General features: G+C 43.0%; 1 protein-coding gene across 2 annotated transcripts in view; it reads left to right on the top strand.

Moving 5' to 3' along the window:
- Nucleotides 1-20,704, top strand: part of C3H3orf84 (chromosome 3 C3orf84 homolog) — a 37,547-nt gene that overhangs the window by 14,281 nt on the left and 2,562 nt on the right. For both annotated transcript variants that reach the window (XM_066596762.1, XM_066596761.1), the window contains one exon: nt 14,418-14,495. In XM_066596762.1, the coding sequence (XP_066452859.1) occupies nt 14,418-14,495 (78 nt within the window). The remainder of the gene's footprint in view (nt 1-14,417; nt 14,496-20,704) is intronic.

Consider the following 20,704-nt stretch of genomic DNA (forward strand, 5'->3'; position numbering starts at 1 on the left):
AACAAACCCATCTGCCCTCTGGCTTCTAGAGTATAACAGAATTCTGCAACATACAGGGAAATTCATGTATCCCACCTGCAAGGGATAAAAGGTTAAAAGCCGAAAAGCTTGATGTGATCACAGCTTGCTGGGATGAGTTATAGATGCACAGGAGAGGGTTAAGATATTACCACCTGTGTTGTGTGCAAATGAAGACAGTAAAGGAGCTGTCAGCTGCGCGGAGGCCGTGGCAGTTCTGCTCGGCTGCGATGGCTGATTAAAGCCACATTGTAGAGAGGAATCTTTCTCTTAATAATCCTGCTCCCAGGGTCTGTTTGCACTGTCCTCTAACGGTTGACGTGTTTGTTTACCGTCTCTCCGGGAAATGTTTCTCTAGTGCCCTTTATTTGTCTAACCTTGACATTACAATATAGTAGAGACAGATCTCCTTACTTGGAAAGAAATGCTGCGATGTGTTTATTTCCCAGCTTCCAGACTGAACTCATAGGAGAGCTTTCATCGCTCCATTATAACATCAGTGTTTCTATTCTTATAGGATACTAGTTTATCCTAGCTGACAATATCGGTGGGATCTCCTGTACAATGGGGGCTGGGGGTTCTACCGCTATGATATACATTGAATGGCCACTGTAATAAAGAACCCCTTTTCTGCCTTTCACGACTGGCGCTTTCTTGCATGGATATTCTCCCCCTGACCCTGGAGTGAAGCATAAGATCGAGTGACAAGTTTCCGTGGATCAGTTTAAGTGTAAATGCACATTAGATGGTAAAATCCAGCGACCTGAGTGACTTCCAACGACACCTAGTAATCGGTGTTAGACTAGCCGGGCCAGGATTTCACTGCCAACCACGTGCGGTTTTCTCCTGCAGCGGTGTGGAGAGTATACTGAGCATGGTGTGATCAAGGAAAACATTCAGCAAAAGGGGATCCTGTGGGCGGAAGCAACTCATTGAAAGGGGTCAGAGGAGGATGTCAGGAATCGTCTGATGAAGAGACGCTGCACAGTCAAGAGCAGCTGAATACAATGCTGGTGCTCCAACTAATATGTCCAAAAGCACAACATCTCATTTCTTAGCATGCATGAGCTATAACAGCAGTTGAACAGTTCTAGCGCCGTGGTGTCTAAAAGAAAGAGAAAAGTGTAACTCCAATGGGCAAAAGAAGGCAAAAATTGAATCACTAAGCAGCGGAAAAACATTGTCCAGATTTCTGTTGCACCGTGCTGATGTGAAGGCAGAATTTGGCACAAGCAGCATGAATCGATAAACCCTTCTTGTTAGGCTGGTGAAGTAATGATGGGGCGAAGATTTTCTTGGTGCACCATGGGTTCCCTTGTACCTCTGGATGAATGTTTGAAGAGCAGGGCTCACCCACTTTGTCCTTTCATGACAGGTCAATGCTCTACTAGACGGGTGTCTCTAATGAAGTGGACATTCAATTTTAGGGTGATAACGGGCAAAAGACTGGTTCACAAGGATTAAAGGGATCTGCTGCCACCAGAATTGAATCTTTGCCCATAGTAGAAGAACGCCTCTGCCTTCCAGGTTGCTTGGTTTTTTTCAGTCATTTCAAATCCCAATTTTTTAAATTTTTTATTGAATCTTCACATCAGACGCCTCAGCAGACCTCACATTATGGATATAGGGCATCTGAAGACAGAACTTTTGCACTCGGCTTTTTTTTCGCCTGCACAAGCCCAAGATTATTCCATTTCAGGAGATGCCGGCAGGGTCGTTTTTTTTCTATCTTGTACTTTAAAAAACGGAGGAGAAGATTTCAGAGATAATTGTGTAATGTCACTTTCCCGCTCTCGGCCTCTGCTCGTCATCTCCCTCTCTCTCTCTGCTACATTTGTATGCACGCTCCAGTCTTTTTCATAACTTGAAAGTTTGGTAATTACTTATACTCTTAATCTAGCGGGTCCTATTCAGCTATTCAGCCGCTTAGCTGCCTCAGAAATGACACAGAAATTCAATTCAGGGAGGTCATTAATGGAAGAGCTCAGAAATGTCCTGGCAGATTCCAGTAGTTCCTCCTTATATAAGAGACTGTTTGTTCTTTCTGTGCTTGGCCTTTACACGGTGCTCGCTGCTTGCTGCTAATTTACAGCTTGTAATCTCTATTTTTTACTATTCTCCTTTGTGGCTCTACTTTGTGTCAGGATGTTAACATATTTATTTCCAGCTTCATATTCTGCCATGACGAGCATACTTGTGCTTTCTGGCCGTATTTTATCCTGTCTGAATACGGACCCATTGAATTAAACTGGTGTATTCAGATGTGCGTTTTTTACACGCATAAAATTTTTAAAAAACGTAGCCTGTCCTATTTTCGTTCATATCACCAAAGTGTTCATGAAGGTCTATGCACCTGTGAAAAACACAGTGTAAACGGATTTACGTGCATATTCGCCGCCTTTTTTATGCATGTTGCCAGGAGATGTGGAAAAAGGCCTTCTTGCGTATTTTTTTTCTTGCTTGCATGAAAAATGTACGCACATACACACGCAGGTATTTTTCAAAGGGCCAAAATTGCAAAATCAGGGCTTCGACAGACGAGCGCTTCACGCAATACGCTCACTCCCGCCCAGTTTTTTTTTGCACAGTGAACGAGTGTATTTTGTGCCCGTGTCGGCACAAATACTGAGCATATTTGCGCAGGCACCACTTGTTCACACGGGCCGTGGAAATCACCTAATTTGACTAACAGTGATGGTGATCGCAAGTATGCACTGCGTTTAGCACATACCGGTACGGACAGATGTGCCCCTCTATGGGGCTCTTTAGCATGCAAACATGTGAGCGTATTAGCGCATGCGCCCATGTGTTTTTGCCCTAAGCCCTTTACAATTTTTTGAATTAAGAAAGCCTGTTGTTCATTAAGCAGCTCTAATTGTAGCAGCACTACTGACATGCTTTCGGTGTCAATTCAGAGCAAACTTGACTTTAAGTTTAAAATGATACCAAAAGGTTGCCGTAGCAGCGATAGAACCCGAGCTACAGCTTTTATTATGAAGTATTTCATTATTTATCCAGCACAGATAGGGCTCCTTCACACTGGTGAGTGTGATATGGGGCCGTAAATATTTCCACCATATAGCTCTCCCCACCATGTGAAAGCCCCGTGGATGCGAGGCGGTTTCATGTAAAAACAGCCTTGCATCACTGCGGGAATTAAGGGAATGCACGGCTGTCACATTTACAGCAGAGGACCGGCAGAGTTCTCTTATTGCTTTCAATGGGGCCGGCGCTGCTAGATAGAGCATGCGCCGATTTGTTTCCTGCATAGCATCGCATCAGATTTTGAACGGAAGCAAAAAGTGGGGCATGAAGCACTTTTTCTTCTGGTAGAAGAGTCAGATTGGAAATGTGAAACCACGGACGTACGATGAGTTATATATATTTATATGAGGCGTAAATTCAAAATCTGCAATAAAAGTGACATGTTTAGATAGTTTTTTTTACAATTGCAATGTGATTATTACGGGGTTAAGATATCTTTTGTGTTGCACTTTTGGAAATTCTCTTGTCTCCTAGGCCGGATAATTAGAATTGGTTATCTTTATGATTAATGTTCATTAGTGCTTTGTAATTATTACAACACAGTGATTACATGTTGCAGAGCTGAGCATTTCTTCTTTCCTGTAGTATTCCAGAGATTAAATAATAAATCATATGCGTCCAGAGTCCCTTTCCTTTTAATTACCGCTCAGATGTGAGTCTTGATTATATTCTTCCTGACAAGCATCCAGTGCTCGAAGACACAGCAACATAAAAGGAGACTCATAACTTCCTGCTACTTTTTAGTTGGGGCTTCTAATAAGACATCTTCCATGACATCTTCTTGATGCTACTGGAATACATTTGTTAAAAAGTGGATAGTAAACTAGTCCTACAACAGAAACACAGACAGAGTATGACATAAGAGCACAAAGTAGCAGCATGTAATACTACAGTAGAGTCAGTCCGGGCTCATACAAGTGGATTTGATTTGCATACCCGATTGGCACCTGTGCAGATGATACACGGCGCTGCGCGGCCATTATAAGGCTTCGCTCAGACGTGCAGATAGGAATTGTGGTGTGTGTGAGCAGAATAAAAATCGCAGCGTGCTCTATTTTAGTGTGGATTCCGCTTGGACGGCCCCCATTGAAGTCAATGGATGCGAGTGCTGCGTTGCTCATACACAATTAACATTGCGTATGAGCGGTGGAACTGCTTGCAACTTCAATAGAAAAGCCGGCTGGAGGGGAGAGAGAGCTCAAATAATACACTATGCATAGGGTACATCCGCGCAGAAAAGCGCTTGCATCTGCAATCTTCCAAGATCATTCGTAGTTATTTTCCACAAACGATCACTGGTCATATGCTGCGGAAATCCGCATGTAGAATCCGACTTGCCTGTGTAAGCCCGGCCTTAAAGGAGTTTTCCGGCACTAAACTATTGATGATTTATCTTCAGGATAGTTCATCAATAGTTTATTAGCATATGTATGTAGCTCAGGATCTCTGTCTATTGGCTGACTTAAGTGACAGCGGCACTCGGGAGAGCGCTGTTGTCCCTTTAGTCCATACCAAGCATAGCACCGTATATGGTATAGCGGCTGTGCCTGGCATTGCAGCTCATTCCCATTCACCTGAATGGGAAAGAGCTGCTCTGAGGCCATGTGACCGTTGTATGTGATATCACATGCCTAAGAACAGGCCATGTCACTTACCTGTGTACCATAGTCTCTTCAATCAGCTAATCAGCTGGGATCCCAAACAGTGGACCCCCACCAATCAACTATTAATAATCAACAGGCATATGGCCTATAGGTCATAAACAGTCTAGTGCTGCAGCAACGGATGGAGCTGTCAGATCCCGGCTCCTACACACTGACCGCGAGCTGGATAGCAGCTGATCACTGGGGGCAGAGGGGGAGGGAGGGCAGCCGGCCCCCTGAGATTACCTTTGATTAATTAATGACGACCTTTCCTTAGGAGAGCTCATCAGTAGTTCAGACTCTGACAACCACTTTAATCATTTGCTGTCAACTAGATACCAAAACAGAAAAATCAAAGGCATCAAAGATCAAACGAAAATGCCATACAATGTGCATATCAAGTATAAGTATATAAATAATTGGAGCAGTCTTACCAAATTTTGAAGACTACGGTTGTCAGGGATCCAATGATCAGATCATGTCAGGGATGTGGTAACTATCCTTATTTTGTTCTGACAATACTATCCCGCTTTGAATATCTTACATGGGGTAGCCGTTCTGACAAGGACAACCCCGTATGGAGGCTGTCCCTGCAAATGGAATACCTTAAGTATATCCCTACAGAAATTACAATACATGAATAAAATCCCAACAAGCTCTACGGCCCCTCCATTCTCTAGATCTATGGAAGTCCCAAAGATCAGAGCCCAACCAATCATAAAAGTATTTGCTTTATAAGATGGGATACCCCTTTCAGTCAACAGTACTGGTAAATATAGGCAACCCCCAAATGAAAAAGTCCCAAAACCTATAGTCTCTAACCGCCAACAACTACAGTCGCTATTGCTGCACTATAAGTGACCCTAATGTGAAAGCAATGTATACCATGTTGTGTTCAGATTTAACCATGAACCAGCCATGGCGTTAACATTTGTTTTTTTGTTGCCTTTTCTTCCTGATTCTTCACGCAGATCACTGGTTTACATTTGAAAAAAATATTCTGCTGACTTAAGTATTTTTGCTGATTTTACCCAAATGAAAGATGTTGATTCCACATATGAAGACCAAAAATATAAAAAATTTCAATTTTTTTCACAAATGACAACTGTTTGATTAGAGGTTATAAAGTCAAGTATCAGGGATAATAAAAAGTTCTGCAGAAGCGATAGCATGTAATTAGAGATGAGCGAGCGTACTCGGAAAAGCACTACTCGCTCGAGTAATTTGCTTTATCCGAGTATCGCTGTGCTCGGGTCTGAACATCTCTACATGTAATATATTTGTTTCAAACAAAAAAAAATGTCTATTGTCTAACCAAGAGAACAATAGTTAGTACAATAGTGTAAATCTTAATTGCTGGAGAGACATTTTCTCTTTTTGGATGCTCTGGAATAGTTCTGTCCAGGATTGTCATGCTGTAAATACTAGCCGTAGTCCGCCATTATGTTTGTGTTTCATCTGCCTTGATATCTATGTTCCATGGTTTTGATGTCTTGGTGAAAGCGTTCTTGTTCCTCACTCATAGGTCCAAGATTTGAGAAGTAGTTCAGGTGGCTATGAAGGAAATACAATTTGACACTCATGTTTGCTCTTAGCCTTTGACAAGCAATCAACAAATGCTGAACTATACAGTTATAATTTTCAGCCTTAAAGTTGCCAATGAAATCTGTAACCACATCAGACAAAGCAGACCAAGCATCCTTTTCTATGGTTTTCTTGGTATTAAGGAACTCTCTGCCTTTAAATTAGAAGCCTTATTTGCGGGCCATCAAAAATGCCAGCTTTTAACGTTAGGAAATTTGGTACGGATGTACTTGAAGCACTCAGCATCTCGATCCAAAGCCCTAACAAACTGTTTCATAAGTCTCAATTTAATATGCAGTGGGGGAGCAACACTTTATGAGGATTAACAAGTGGTTCATTCTTGATATTCTTTTCACCAATCGTAAAATTCTCTCTAGCTGGCCATTCTGCCCTTGCGTAATGTTCTGCCTTTGCTCAGTTATCCCAAAGGCCCAAGAAGCAAGGAAATTTTGAGTATCCACTTTGTTGTCCTAGAAGAATCAATATAACTTTCAGGTCGCCGCATAAAATCCAGCAATAATCATTATATTTAGTTTTTTGGAGAATGGCTCTAATGGATTCAGAAGTTTCTCTCATATTTACCAGTTTTGAGGTTCTCGCCACACCATTGGCATTCCAAAGCTTAGACTTTTTCCTCTAACCCTTAGGCCGCCTGCAGACGGCCGAGTCGGATCCGGCTGCAAGAATTCTCGCAGTGGGACCCGACTCGAGCCCCTGCAGAGAGCAGCGCGGCATTCACCTGCTCCCGCGGCTCCGGATCTTTCATGTGCTATCTGCCGGCACATGCGCAGGCCAGAGCCAGCGGCCGGGGGGTGACATGCCGCGATTTGTTTTCTGCGCGCCATTTTGGGCAGACAAATTGCGGCCGTCTGCATAGGATTGCGTATTGTAATGCAATCCTATAATGGCGTGTACGGGCGGAAATTCTGTGGGAAATCCCGTTGCGGAATTTCCGCCTGTGTGCAGGGGGCCTTAGTCCACTGTCTCAGATTTTCAAGGCATGTCCTGCACACTTTATGTGGTGCCCAAGGTTTTTTCCTGGTCATCCAGTTTAACCCCAAAATATGTGTGATCAGCTTTACACACTAAGGCCGGCTTCCCACGGCCGTGACGGGCTCCGCCGCGGAGTTCTGCGGCGAAGCCTGTCACGGCACCCCCCAGAGACCCCAAAACTTACCTCCAGATCCGGCGTCCTCTGTCCCGCATGACGCTTTGGCGCGCATGCGCAATAGAGCGCGTGACGCGCCGGCCACGTCATATGACGCGGCTGGCAGTGGGCGGGGAAGCGGTTTTACGCTATCTTCCGCTGTGCTACAGTGGAAGATAGCGTGACGGATAGCTTACATTGACTGCAATGGAAGCCGGCCGCGCGTACACCCGCGGCAAATAGAGCATGCCGCGGGTGAGGACGGGAGATTTCACGGTGCGGAATTCCGTGATGGAATTCCGCACCCTAAGCATTGAGCTATTAGGTTCAATAGAACCTAATAGCTGCAGGCAACGCGGCAGATTTTCACCGCGTATTACGAGGCGGAAATCCGTCCGTGGGAAGGAGCCCTAATTCAGATATATTTGTCCTTTGTTTTGATGTTGTAAAACAACCACAAATGTAATAGAATATATCAGGATCACTCCTGCATCGTCCATGAACAGTTCGAGTGTTGGGTAACATATTCAACAAAAACATATATATATATATATATATATATATATATATATATATATATATATATATATAATGTTACCAATAGCCCTTTACAGCGTATATTCCGATGACCAGATTATTGGAATAAAATGAACGGCTCCAGTTTATGAAACACACAACAGCATGTGCAGTTCCAAAAAGAGTGTTTTATATCAATTCCGCTAGTTATATAGTATGTTGAACAAAAGGAGTTTGAACATCTTACATAGTATAGCTTCATTGGTTACTGAACTTTTGTGGGTAGGAACCTCTTTCTAGCCAACACATTTTAGTCACTGTGTAACATGTGCTTATGAAGGACATCCCATATACATTCAAGAGGCCACATAGATACCAATACCAAAATAAATTATAATTTCACTCACATTACGCTTTTACTGTAACAGTTTATCAGTACCCAGCGTTTTGCAGAAAAACCAGATGTGACTGGAGGACATGGATGCGATTTTTGGATTCAGCACACCAAAATACATAACGATCACATGTTATCTTGTAGTCAGCAAAATTGATGTAGACCAATGACTTAAAACACGAGGTTATTCTCAAGAACAGACTATGATTCAGACAAATGCACCTATTTATAATTCACTTAGCTGCATTATTTAAGACCTTTTTGCTGTGTCTCTTTAAAACATACGTACTGTAGACATGGGCAAGGGAAAGTACTGGAGGGAGAGTACATTTCACCCAAATGCTTTGCCTGGGTCAGATAAAACTCCGGTACAGGTCTACTTTCTGAGTCCCAGTGAGCTCAGCTGGGTCCACTGAGTTAGTCCCTGGGACATAAAAGGCTGTAAGGTCAAGCAGTCAGAGTCTGGAGTGAGCACATCTACCCTGGGGGCGACCATGATGTTTCCATACACTGCATACATAAAGAAGAAGATATCCTGCTGTCCCATGTGTGCAGTGTATGGAGACATCATAGCAGCAGTCTATACCCACCAGTTCAGAGATAGGCCGCATGCACATGGGCAGGTCAGATCCCGCATGTGGAATCCTACAGTGGAATTGACCCTGGCAGCAGCGGCCTCTGCGCGTACCTGCTTTCTTTTTCTCCTTTCTGTACTGTAGATGGTCCGCACGGATCACCGTCGGACATGCGCAGTACAGTTTTTTTTTTTAAACTCTTGCTTTTCCCGCAGAATCCGGGCCACGGGTCTGATGGCTTCCATTTACCTCAATGAAGGCCGTCCATGTGGGATCCTCAGGAAAATGCAGCAAGCTGCAATTTTTCATCCAAGGCCAGAAACCACAATTGGTATCCGCTCATGTGCATAAAGAATCATTTTTGCATTGAATGCTATGGGCAGTATTTGCTGTGGAACCCGGAAGCTGTAGCCCACTCCGGATTCGGCAATTCAAATCCACTCGTGTATATTCACCCATAATGAAGATACCCTGCTCTCCTATGTGTGCAGTGTATGGAGATATTATAGCAGCAGTCTCCACCCACCAGCTCAGAAATAAATAAGAAGAGATCCTGCTCTCCTATCTCTTAGCTTGGTTGGTGGAGACTGTTGCTATGTTGTTTCTATACACTGTACACAGGGAACAGGATATCTTCTCTATCTCTGAGTATGTGAGTGGAGACTGCTGCTGTGATGTTTTCATACATTGCACATGGAGGAAACCACAAGTTCTGTTTTCTATTTCTCTGTAGCACACTCTCAAAAGTAACAGCATCATGGAAGACATTATACAGCAGTGCTGATTAGATGTGATTCCAGTAACAGTGAGACAGAGATCACTTACTATTAGCTGCAGCAACACATCTATGTGAGTTTCTATGCTTCTGTCTTCCTCCAGCAGCTCCTTTCCGCTTCTCCATAGACTTCAATGGGCAGCATTAGACATCAGCAAGTAAAGACATCCTTCCCCCATATGCACGTCATGTTATCTGTCTTGTTGTCATCGTTATTAAGAAAGAGACTTCACACGACAACAGCCAGTGGCCAACAAATTAGAAGGGAGGGAGACCTTTAGTGGCTAGCACTTTAGAACAATTTTTGATTAAAAAAAAAATCATTTTAGGTAAATAAAGTGATTTGCACTTTTTCTAGTTATCACATTGGACGTCATATTAACACAAGCTTGTTCAAAGTGGAACGAACATTTAAATAAAAACTATATTCCCTATGGGGGCTTTTAGGAGTATCTCACAAAGTTATACATCTCAAAGCTCAACAGCTCCATTGAAATCTAAGAATTCAGGTATGGAATTGTAGTGGCCCAGCGGGTCCTACAGAACATTCACACCAACACTTGTCCTGCCATCCATGGACATAGAAGATGCCCTATGTAGGAAAGACCCTGTTTCTCCCCTTCTCTCCACTAAGCATAGAGCTTAGCTCTGATGTCAGCTGGTGTTCTACTGGCTGATAGTCAGCTTCAATCTCACTGGTGCAAAACAGCAAAACAAGTCCCTAAGCAAAGGTGGGAAGAGTCCAAAAAGTGCGGGAAAGAAACACCTTCTTCAAGCCAAGTACTCCAACTGGACCCTCGGAGGTGAAATGACGATGAAATAAATGAGTCGATAGGAAAGATTGTAAATAAAAAGAGATCTGCGCTCTTGAACTGTACAGCATAAACCAAAATTGTCACTAAAAAGTTCAGGAAGAAAGGGAACGGCACTTACTCGAGAGGAGGGGGTATGGTGCCTTCTTCAACCTTGGCTTAAAGAAGGTGCCTCAGTAGCACAGAAACGCATTGCCTTTGTATCGTCCACCACGACTGGAATAAAGGACTATTTGTCTTTCCTGTTGATGCAGCTGAGACGTGATTTTTTATCTGACACAAGGAGTCGACACTTCTAGGAGGGGGATTCCTGTATACCATACCCCCCTCCTTTCGAGTAAGTGCCGTTCCCTTTCTTCCTGAACTTTTTCATGACAATTTCGGTTTATGCTGTGCAGTTCAAGAGCGCAGATCTCTTTTTATTCACAATCTTGCCTATCGACTCATTTATTTCATCGTCATTTCACCCGCGAGGGTCCAGTTGGAGTACTGGCGTCACCGTGACAAAACAGGCCTTCCTGCAACCTGTACTAAGGAACAATCCTTGAGTCACTGCTCGACTATGGCAGCATCATTATCAGAATTCTTATATATCAAAATAAAAAGGTTTCAGGAAGTTGAGCTACCGTATGAGATGTTATTTGATGGAGTCCTCAAACTGTTTTTGCTTTACCTGCACCTGACTAGAAGGAATTATTCCTCCTGACTACTATACCGGAACATCTGCAGGGTACAATTAATATATGCAGTATATACTAGCCTGCCTCTGGCTTCCCCCTGAGTAATCTCATTATTCCTATATCCAGTTTGGTTCCCCTTACTGTTTGGGTGTCAGTCATCACTCCATGCCACTCAGAACTGGTACAGGTCCCGCAGTCTTTGTACAGTATGCAGGTGGCATCTACCTTCTTGTGATTAAACCACTAAACAACTGGAATCAAATTATAGAACTAAACCAAAGTGCTTTCCACAACTGTATAAAGGCTCTAATAACTACTCTGCACTTCTACTAACAAGCAAAGCAATAAAAACAATTAGGAGCTGTAATGTCTCTGCTGCCGCACAATGTATTCTCCTTGCATACAGAAGATGCTGGCACCATCCGCTCACCTTCAACCCACTTCCATTAATTAAACAGCATTAAATGTAACACTTCTACAAGAGGCTCCGAAAGCAACGACTTTCCCAGTAATAATGAGAATTGGCTCATGTAGTTACACCTCTGCTTCTGTAATGGAGCAATCTGTCATCATTACTAACTCCTGCCGAAGCTCTGTCTCTCAGAGGAACTAAAGAAATCTGTGTGACCTGAATTAAGTATTTGGATCAGATTGGAATTCCAGGCCAAGAGGTCTGCAGAAAAGTAGTAGAAAAGTCTAAACTGCTATGAGTTCAGTTCATCTGGTAACTGTAGGCTTGTATTTAAAGGCGTATTCTACATCAAACAAGGAAACAAGACCCACCGAATCTTCTCTCTATGTTTCTGTCACTTAAAGCAAACCTCCGGTCACGGAAAAGCCAGCATGACCACACCACTTCTCTGACTACCTGATAATCTAAGACACTACACGCTGCTTTGTAGTTGCCCATTGGAAAGAAGAGAGGGCACAGGCAGGTTCTCCAATGGGGGGGCTTGCAGAAGGAGTGGGTCACATAGCAGTGAGACTCACCATGAGCTCTCTTCCATACTGATCGCAAGGCTAACACATGGTCAGCAAGGGTCTCTGGCGTAGAGTCAAGGACGGAAGCGACCACATTGCTAATGCTGGCGACATTTATTATAACAGAGTTCATGACAGTATTGAAGGAACTCTGCAATCTTCAACTGCAATTAAAACAGGAGGTCTCTCAACTGGTTCACCTCATGGGAAGACCGCTGCAGACACTGGAATGTCCTTCTAGGTCCATGGTGGCAAACCTATAGCACGCGTGCCAGAGGGGGCACTCAGAGCCTTCTCTGTAGACATGTGCACCGACATCTGGTCACCATGAAAGTGATTACCAGCTAGGATGCCGTGGCTTTCCGGCTGGTAATCACTCAATGGCACTGTTACGGGTGCACAGCAGTGTGTGCACCCAGGATCCTCCTCCCCTGACCTCACCTCTTTGGTTCTGCACACACTTCCGCTTGCAGCAGCGCCAAACAGAGGAGCAGTGATGCTTTGAGGACAAAGAAGGGGTAAGTATATCAATTTCAGGGGGGGCGAGATTACAACTGGAGCCAATATAGGGGATACTATTACTACTGAGGCCACTCTGCATGTGGCATTATCGGCGCATATCTGCAGCTGATTTCATACTATGCGGTGCTCCCCCATACCTCCTCAGTAGGCATCCCACTTTCAGCGCTCCCCGACTTCACATTCTCAGCGACCTGGTCAGGTGCAGTGCTGCTGGTCAGGTGAGGCCACTACAGGCCGCTGGGAACCAGAATCCAGGGAGACGTTGACAGCGGGAAGCCTACAGGGGAGGTGAAGGCTGCATAGTATGAAATCAGCTGTGGATACACAGCTGATTTCCAGTCAAAATCTGCACCAATGGTACTCCAGTGCTCCAGCTAGGAAACAACCACAGGCATTCTTCTCTGTCTATTTTGAAACTGCTCTGTCCTCGACTGAGGTAAAATCATATGTTTTGATAAGCCCTGCCCCCTAACGTGTTGGCACTTTGCGATAAATAAGTGGGTTTTGGGTTGCAGTCTGGGCACTCGGTCTCTAAAAGGTTTCCCACCACTATTCTAGGTTAAGTCCAGTCCGGATTTGAAAGCTGGAAGAACCGGTCTCTACTGGGGCCCTTAGGGATGGGAACCTGCCACGCCTCTTCTATGTAGTCATGGCCGGGTGCCAACCCTTGACGTGTCATGGTGAATAGTGGGATAAAAACAGGCATAAAAACATATAATACAGTATTTGCACAATTGGCGGCTAGGAGCAAGGCACAACACTTAAACCCAACAACATAAGAGGGGCACCCAGTTACACTTCAGTTGACCTGCGCTTCTCACATGAACAAGACTTACCAATCAGAAAAGCATTGAGTGCCTTAGACTACCAATGTACTACCAATACACAGTGTGCATCAGGTAGCCAGAGATGTAATGTGGCCAACTTGGGTTGCCAAGACTGGAGGGTTACTTTAAGATACCCATATGCGTCACATTAATGTTAGGTCAATCCAGCAATTTCAGATGGACTGACCAACCATTTAATGTGTATAGAGGAGTCCTGACTCTTTCCTGATGGTAGATGTTGGAGGAAAGAAGGATAGAGCATGTTGGATTTCAACATGCCTGATCCTTTGTTCTTAGGGTGGTTTCACACGGGTGATAAAATCGAACAATTTTTGGGCGAAGCGAGAGTGAGTAAAAATGCATAATTATGAAACCAATGATTTTCAATGGTTTCCTTCTGTGAGTTATAAAAAAAACATAGGCGTGAGTTGCGCAATATTAATCAGTAGCAATGTGTATTACACACGTGAACAAAAACCCACGTAATACACAGGCGTCATGCGCCCGTGTGAGTGAGCCCTAAGACTTCAGTAATTGTAATGTAATATAATGCATGTTGATACACGGGAAGAATAATTCCCTCTGTATTGTCCATGGATATTTTTAGCATCAAAGAAGATGAAACTCATTCTAGTTTTAATTGCTTCTACATAAATTATACCTGCTGATAATAACAATATTACCCTCCGACCCTCCACATCTTGGCGATGGATGTACGCAGCTCACTAATGTCATTTATATAATGAATGCTTTGGAGATAATCATATTCACGGCATTATCATGCTGAGATAATATTTGGCTACCAGTCATGTTTCCCTCTTAATGATATAACCTGCCTGGGATGGTAACCTGACGCTCACCATATAATTCATCTCGTGTTTGTCCCTTCTTTTTTCAGGAACATCCGACAAAACATATATTCTCCAGACACGACAACCGGCACATACTCCCAAGTTCTGTGTTTTCTTTTGAAAATGTAAGTATAAAATGTATACACTATACAACTGACTATTGTATATATCTACGCCACTATGCAGAAGAAAATATTAAAAAGGGTCTCCGCTTTCAACAATCCCCACTTGTTAAAAGGGTCTCTTGACAATCAACTGATCACAAATTGTCCCTTTGCTATAATCTCCAGCGATCTGGTGTAATCTGTGGGAAAACCGTGCAGTAAATGTTCAATTTCCAAGCATAGAATCATTGAACAGTGGAGTTCTCTAGGTTCATCGGGTCCAACCCCCTGCTCAACGCAGGATCAATAAATCATCCCAGACAGATGTCTGCCAGCCTCTATTTGAAGACATCCATTGAAGAAGAATTCACCACCTTCGATGGCAACATGTTCCACTCATTGATCACCCTCACTGTCTAATATCTAATCTGTGTCTCCTCCCTTTCAGTTTCATCCCATTGCTTCTATTCTTTCATTATGCAAATGACAATAGGGCTGATCCCTCTGCACTGTGACAGCCCTTCAGATATTTGTAGATAGCTATTAAGTCTCCTCTCAGTCTTTTCTTTTGCAAGCTAAACATCCTTTAACCGTTCCTCATAAGACATGGTTTGGCATGCGTAGTTGCGCATACGACCATCTGTTTTTGCCCCAGGGAAGAGTAAAAAGGGATAAATACTTCATGCAATCTAGACTCTATGTTTCTCTTAATACATCCCAGAATTGTGTTTGCCTTTTTGGCTGCTGCATCACATTGTTGACTCATGTTCAGTCTGTGAACTATTAGTATACCCAAGTATTTTTCACATGTGCTGCTTAGAGTAATTCCTTCCATTCTGTATGTGCGTTTTTTTATGTTTCTTGCCCAAATGTAGGACCTTGCATTTCTCCTTGTTAAATACCATTTTGATGGTCGCTGCCCACTGTTCAAGCTTATTTAGATCTTTTCGAATCTGCCCTAGTGTTAGCTATCCCTCCTAGCTTTGTGTCGTTGGCAAATTTGATCAGTTTCCCCTCAATTGTCTCATCTAGATCATTTATAAAAAAGTTGAACAACACTGGGTCCAGGACAGAGCCTAGTGGTACCCCACTTGACAAATTCTTCCAACTGGATGTGCAGCCATTTATAACCACTCTTTGAGTAATATCACACAGCTAGTTGCCTAACAGTTGCCTTGTCAATGTCATATTTGGTAATTTTTTCAATACGGATGGTATGACATACTTTCTCAAATGCTTTACTAAAGTCAAGATATGCTATATCTACCGCATTTCCCTAATCAGTCGGTGATTCTGTCATAGAAGGAAATTAGATTTGTCTGGCATGACTTGTTTGTTACAAACCCATGCTGGCCCTGCTTAATTACTCTATTCTTTTTCAAGTACTTGCATATATGCTGCTTAATAATTTATTCAAAGATCTTTCCCGATAAAAAAGTCAGGCTCACAGGCCTGTAATTTCCTGGATCCACCTTCTTCCCGTTTTTGAAGATAGGGACAACATTTGCCCTTCTTCAGTCTCTTGGACTTCTCCTGTTCTCCAGGAGTTTTCAGAGATTATGGTGAGTGGTCCAGCAATTACCTCTGCTGCTTCCTTTAGTATCCTGGAATGTAATTCATCTGGACCTGAAGTCTTGAATTCATGTAAGTTAGCAAAGTGTTCTCTCACCATCTTATAGACAGCCTGCATTCCTTTATTCCTTCAGTAGCACAGGGAAGATGCTGATGTTACATTTACTTTCTGAGGGAAAACAAATACAAAATAGGAATTTAAAAGTTGAGCCTTCTCCACATCATTTGATGTAAACATCCTATAGCATCTTTGACTTTTCTTTTGCTTTCCACATACCCACCAAATCATTTTTATTGCTTTTCGACAGTCTTGCAAGCCTCAATTCATTATTAGCTTTAGCTTTTCTGACACTTGCCCTACAGTTTCTGCAGACTGCATTATGTTCTTCTAGATATTCCCCCCTCTTCCCATTTGATAAACATATTTTTCTTCCTTTGTAGCATGTGTGTAAGTTCTTTGTTCATTCATCCTCGTCTCTTTAAATGCTTCCCATTCTTCCTCCTATTAGGGATTGTTTGTTAGCGATTGTGCTTTAAAAATCTCATTTCGTAATATTTCCCAACCTTCTTGGACATTTCTGTCCTTAAGAACATCCAGCAATTGGATATTAACATATTTCTCTTCCTGTGTTTGGAGCTCAAATTCCCCTTGTTAGTTTCCCTTGCTCCTCGATTTTCTTCAGAATTTTTTTGTCTTTGTTCTTTCTTTCCACTTCTAATAGCGAGGTTCTCAATTGTATTCATTAGCTATATATTTTTGCCTGGCCTTTCACTTCCATCTCATATTGTTCTAGTTTACATTTCTCCTGATGAGTGTAGCAAAGTGCGACGTGCGACAAGTTGGAAAAGGCCTGCATTCTCTGTGCAGTTTCTAAGAAGTGGCTGAGGAGCCGTGTCACAGTGGCAATGAGTGCAGCATGCTCTTTCTAATCTTGCGCACTGTTGAAAGTATACAACAAGATCTGGACGACTAATGGAATTAGGTGATCGTGATGCCAGTGCCTGGATTAAAAGTGCTTGGTAGTGAAATAAGACAAACACACGTATGTTCTCCCAAGACTTCTAATTTCTAACTGCACAACATGAAATGAGCCAGAAGCCCCCTCCTTTTTTCTCACTTCCGGGGCTTGTCACAGCTCATCAGCTGATTTAGGATGGTGCCTCAGCAACCTTAACTCTTTAGTTCCTATCTTGACTCTTCCTATTAAATGACCTCCAGTATAACTACCCTTTGTTAAATGAACTGGTAGTTAGAACAGTTGCTCTTAACTTGCAGGTAAAGTACTTCTATTCTGCAATGTCAGTCCAGGTCACTACAAAGGCGCCTGCCAAATATTTGTTCACCTGTCTTTGTAAGTTGCAATCCATCTCTAGCCTCTAGCAAGGAGTCCATCATATACTTAATTCACTCCATGGTCTAGAAATCCAAATCTTTGCTGAAGACACCACCAATGTAGCCAGTTCTGTACCTCTCGAATCATGTTCCATCTTATAATTCCATGGCCATCCACTGGGAGGATTGATGAGAAGACCACCTATGCTCCTAGTTCTTTCACCTTCCTGCTGAGGTCTTCAAAGTCTCTGCAGATAGTTGCAAGCAGTTTCACCAAAAGAAAAATAAAGTATTGCACAGTGATTATTCACATTAATGGGTTGTTACGTAACACAGCAGAGGACATTATCCTCTAGTTCAAGAGATACTCTTTATAACCACTCTCCATTCTACCCATGAGATGAGTAACTTGAACAGAAGATCCCTTTTTATTAATTCTGAGATCCCTAATAAACTATATATAACAATGCGCTTTCTAAACCAAACAAGTCCTTTGGAGAGTGTGCCTATCCAATAGGGTATGGGCCGATGTTGCAGTAACCACAGGTAATTTGAATGTAATCAAAATGTGAAATCTGCTGTAAATAAACCTCAAAATCTTCAACGCAATCTACAGCAAATTAGTGACTTGTGTATGCATCCTAAATCCTTATATGCAAATAAGGGAGATGGAATAAATCCTTCACAGTGCCACCTATTGAAAGGCAGCATTCCAGTATGTACATGGAGTCTGGCTTTGCTTTTAATTCCCGGTCATTGTAACAAGGCTTGTATGAAAAGTCTGACTTTGGCTTGAAGGAATGCTGCCTTTCAATAGGTGGCACTGTGGAGGATTTATTCCATCTTCCTTATTTGCATATTACCCAGAAGAGCGTGCATGGCTATTTGAGTCTCCTCACTTAGTTTATAGTATAGTTGCTCTCCCTAAGGAGAAAAGATAGCGTTTCTGACCTCCTAAATCCTTAGCATGTCAATTTATGCTGTGTATTTTTAGTGCAAATTCTACCTCTTCAATGAGTTGGTAAAATCCGCACCAAAATCCAAACTAGATTTCCTGTGGGTTTTCCACTACAGAAATTTCACAGCAAATCTGCTACGTGTGAACACACCCTTAGGGTGCGTTCACACGAGCGCATAAACGGCGCGTTTTTGCGACCAAACGTATATACGTGACCATCTGAGGCAATGGTTTCGAATGTATTTGTTCACATGGGCGATTTTACGGCGCGTAAAAACGACAACCCGAAAAAAAAACGGAACATATGCGACCGAAATACGTGCCAACGCATATTCGATGGCCGAAAAGATACTTTGCAAAGTAGGAACAAACGAAAATACGCTTTCTAGCTCTGGTCGTGATCGGCGAAAAACGTTCTCTCCGGCGATTATACGTTGCGCTCGTGCGAACGTAAATACGCCTACGCTCATGTAAACGCACCCTCACTGTGTAATGCTTTGTATCCCCTGTGGGGGTGCTGTACGGAAATTGAACACTTACTGCTAGGTTTTATGCGCAGATTACAGTTGATCACTGCAGATCCTGGCAGCGAGACATTTTGTGATCTCCTTATTATCAAGTCAATCTCATAATAAAACAGGATTCTCCAAAGAGGACAACCCCTTTAAATTGGGAGAAATCAATACTATACAGGTATATGGAGACAGAGGGATCAGCGCACTGTAGTAGATTTTATCCAGGATTAGAAAAAAAGGATCTGCCTTTTTTTTCCCCCTAGAGACTGCCCTTTTCCCCCCAGAAAGAGCACCCCTTTTCTCCATAGTCTGTGTCTGGTATTGCAACTCATCCCCAATGAGCTGCAATATCAAAGACTCCCCACAGACAACAGTGTCACCGTTTCTGGAAAAAAAGTCTAACTCATGGACCGGTTCAGTGAATGCAAAATTAGGATTAATTGCAGCAGCCATACTCCTGCAGGTTAATTGTTAACCTGGCATCTACAATGAATAGTCTGTCTACAGAAGAGTGACTACTGGGTTGCCTTAGCATCTGTTCAAGCCTCAGAATCCATTCATTTGCCGGTAGTTGTCCCTGGCGTCACCTAATTAGGCTTGTGTATTTGAATTCTAAATTGGGCATTTAATTCTAGGGAGCGAAGCAGCAATTCCCGACTCTGGAGAGTCTAAACAGTAATGAATGTGCCCAGGCCTTTCACTAACTTCCCTCTAAGTACATATTTTTATGACTTCTCACTCTGTTGAATGAAGTGCAAACTGCGCACGACAACAAAGCAGCCAATTATCTGTATTATCCCGGTAATCATGCTTTGTTTTACTTTGCAATTCTTGTTAAAAAGACAGAAATCATCCAGCCTATTCTCAGCAAATGCAACGAGGATGAAGTAAATGACCACCGAGAGTTAGAAATACACGCACATTGATGAAGGCGCAGCTCGGGAACTCTTTGTCTTTTGCGTGGTTTTACTTTTCGTATGTCTTCACAAAGGATTTAATTATGGATGGGAATTAGAGCCTGTTGACAGCAGATTATAGAGACTGTCGGCTACTTTGAGCCCTATAAGATAAGCTTATGGGCTCAATGTAGCTGACCCGCTGAGTCCGGGGATGTAAGTTTTAGGAGATGTTCACATGGCGGATTTGACAGGGCTGAAAGAAACTGCGCCAAAATCTGCCTATATAAACCACAGAACCACTCTTGGTTTTTAGGTACAGTGTTTGCATCTGACACATATTTGACATGTGCACAAATACTGGAAATGGAAATGGGAAAAGATGCTCAAATGGAGAGCTTATTGGTCTTTGTTTGAGCAATGAAAGCCCGTGGCTCCATCCTGGGGTTTCATCTGAATCCATTTTTCAGGATTCAGATGGAACACCAGGAAGGAGCTGCAGCAGTAAAAGGCCCTTAAAGAGGATGTTCAATTTTAAACCTTCAATGGCCTATCCTCTGGCCATCAGTATTAGATAGGCAAGGTTCTGTCACCTGGGACCCATGCCACTTACCTGTTCTCTGGGTTAAGGTACTCATACACCATGCTGATTTCTGCAGGAAACAGATACTACTGTTCCCACTGCAGTGGCCAAGCTTCAATTCATTTCAGTGGGAGCTCTGCCTGTAATACCAAGCCCGGCCATTACAGAAATTAGATCAGTGCACAAGCGCAGCGGCCCAGCAGTGGGAGCCACCGATCTACTAATGATGAACTATCTTGATGATAGGTCAACTGGACCATCACTTTAAGGATAAGAGTGTAGTAGTATCGTGTAGTGTGTGAGGACAGAATGACCCAAAGCCCATAAGGTTATTATATTGCCCACAGGAGCAGGAGTTGAACATGTTGCTCCT

Source organism: Eleutherodactylus coqui, chromosome 3 (assembly GCF_035609145.1).
Source record: "Eleutherodactylus coqui strain aEleCoq1 chromosome 3, aEleCoq1.hap1, whole genome shotgun sequence".
Classification (NCBI taxonomy): Eukaryota; Metazoa; Chordata; class Amphibia; order Anura; family Eleutherodactylidae; genus Eleutherodactylus; species Eleutherodactylus coqui.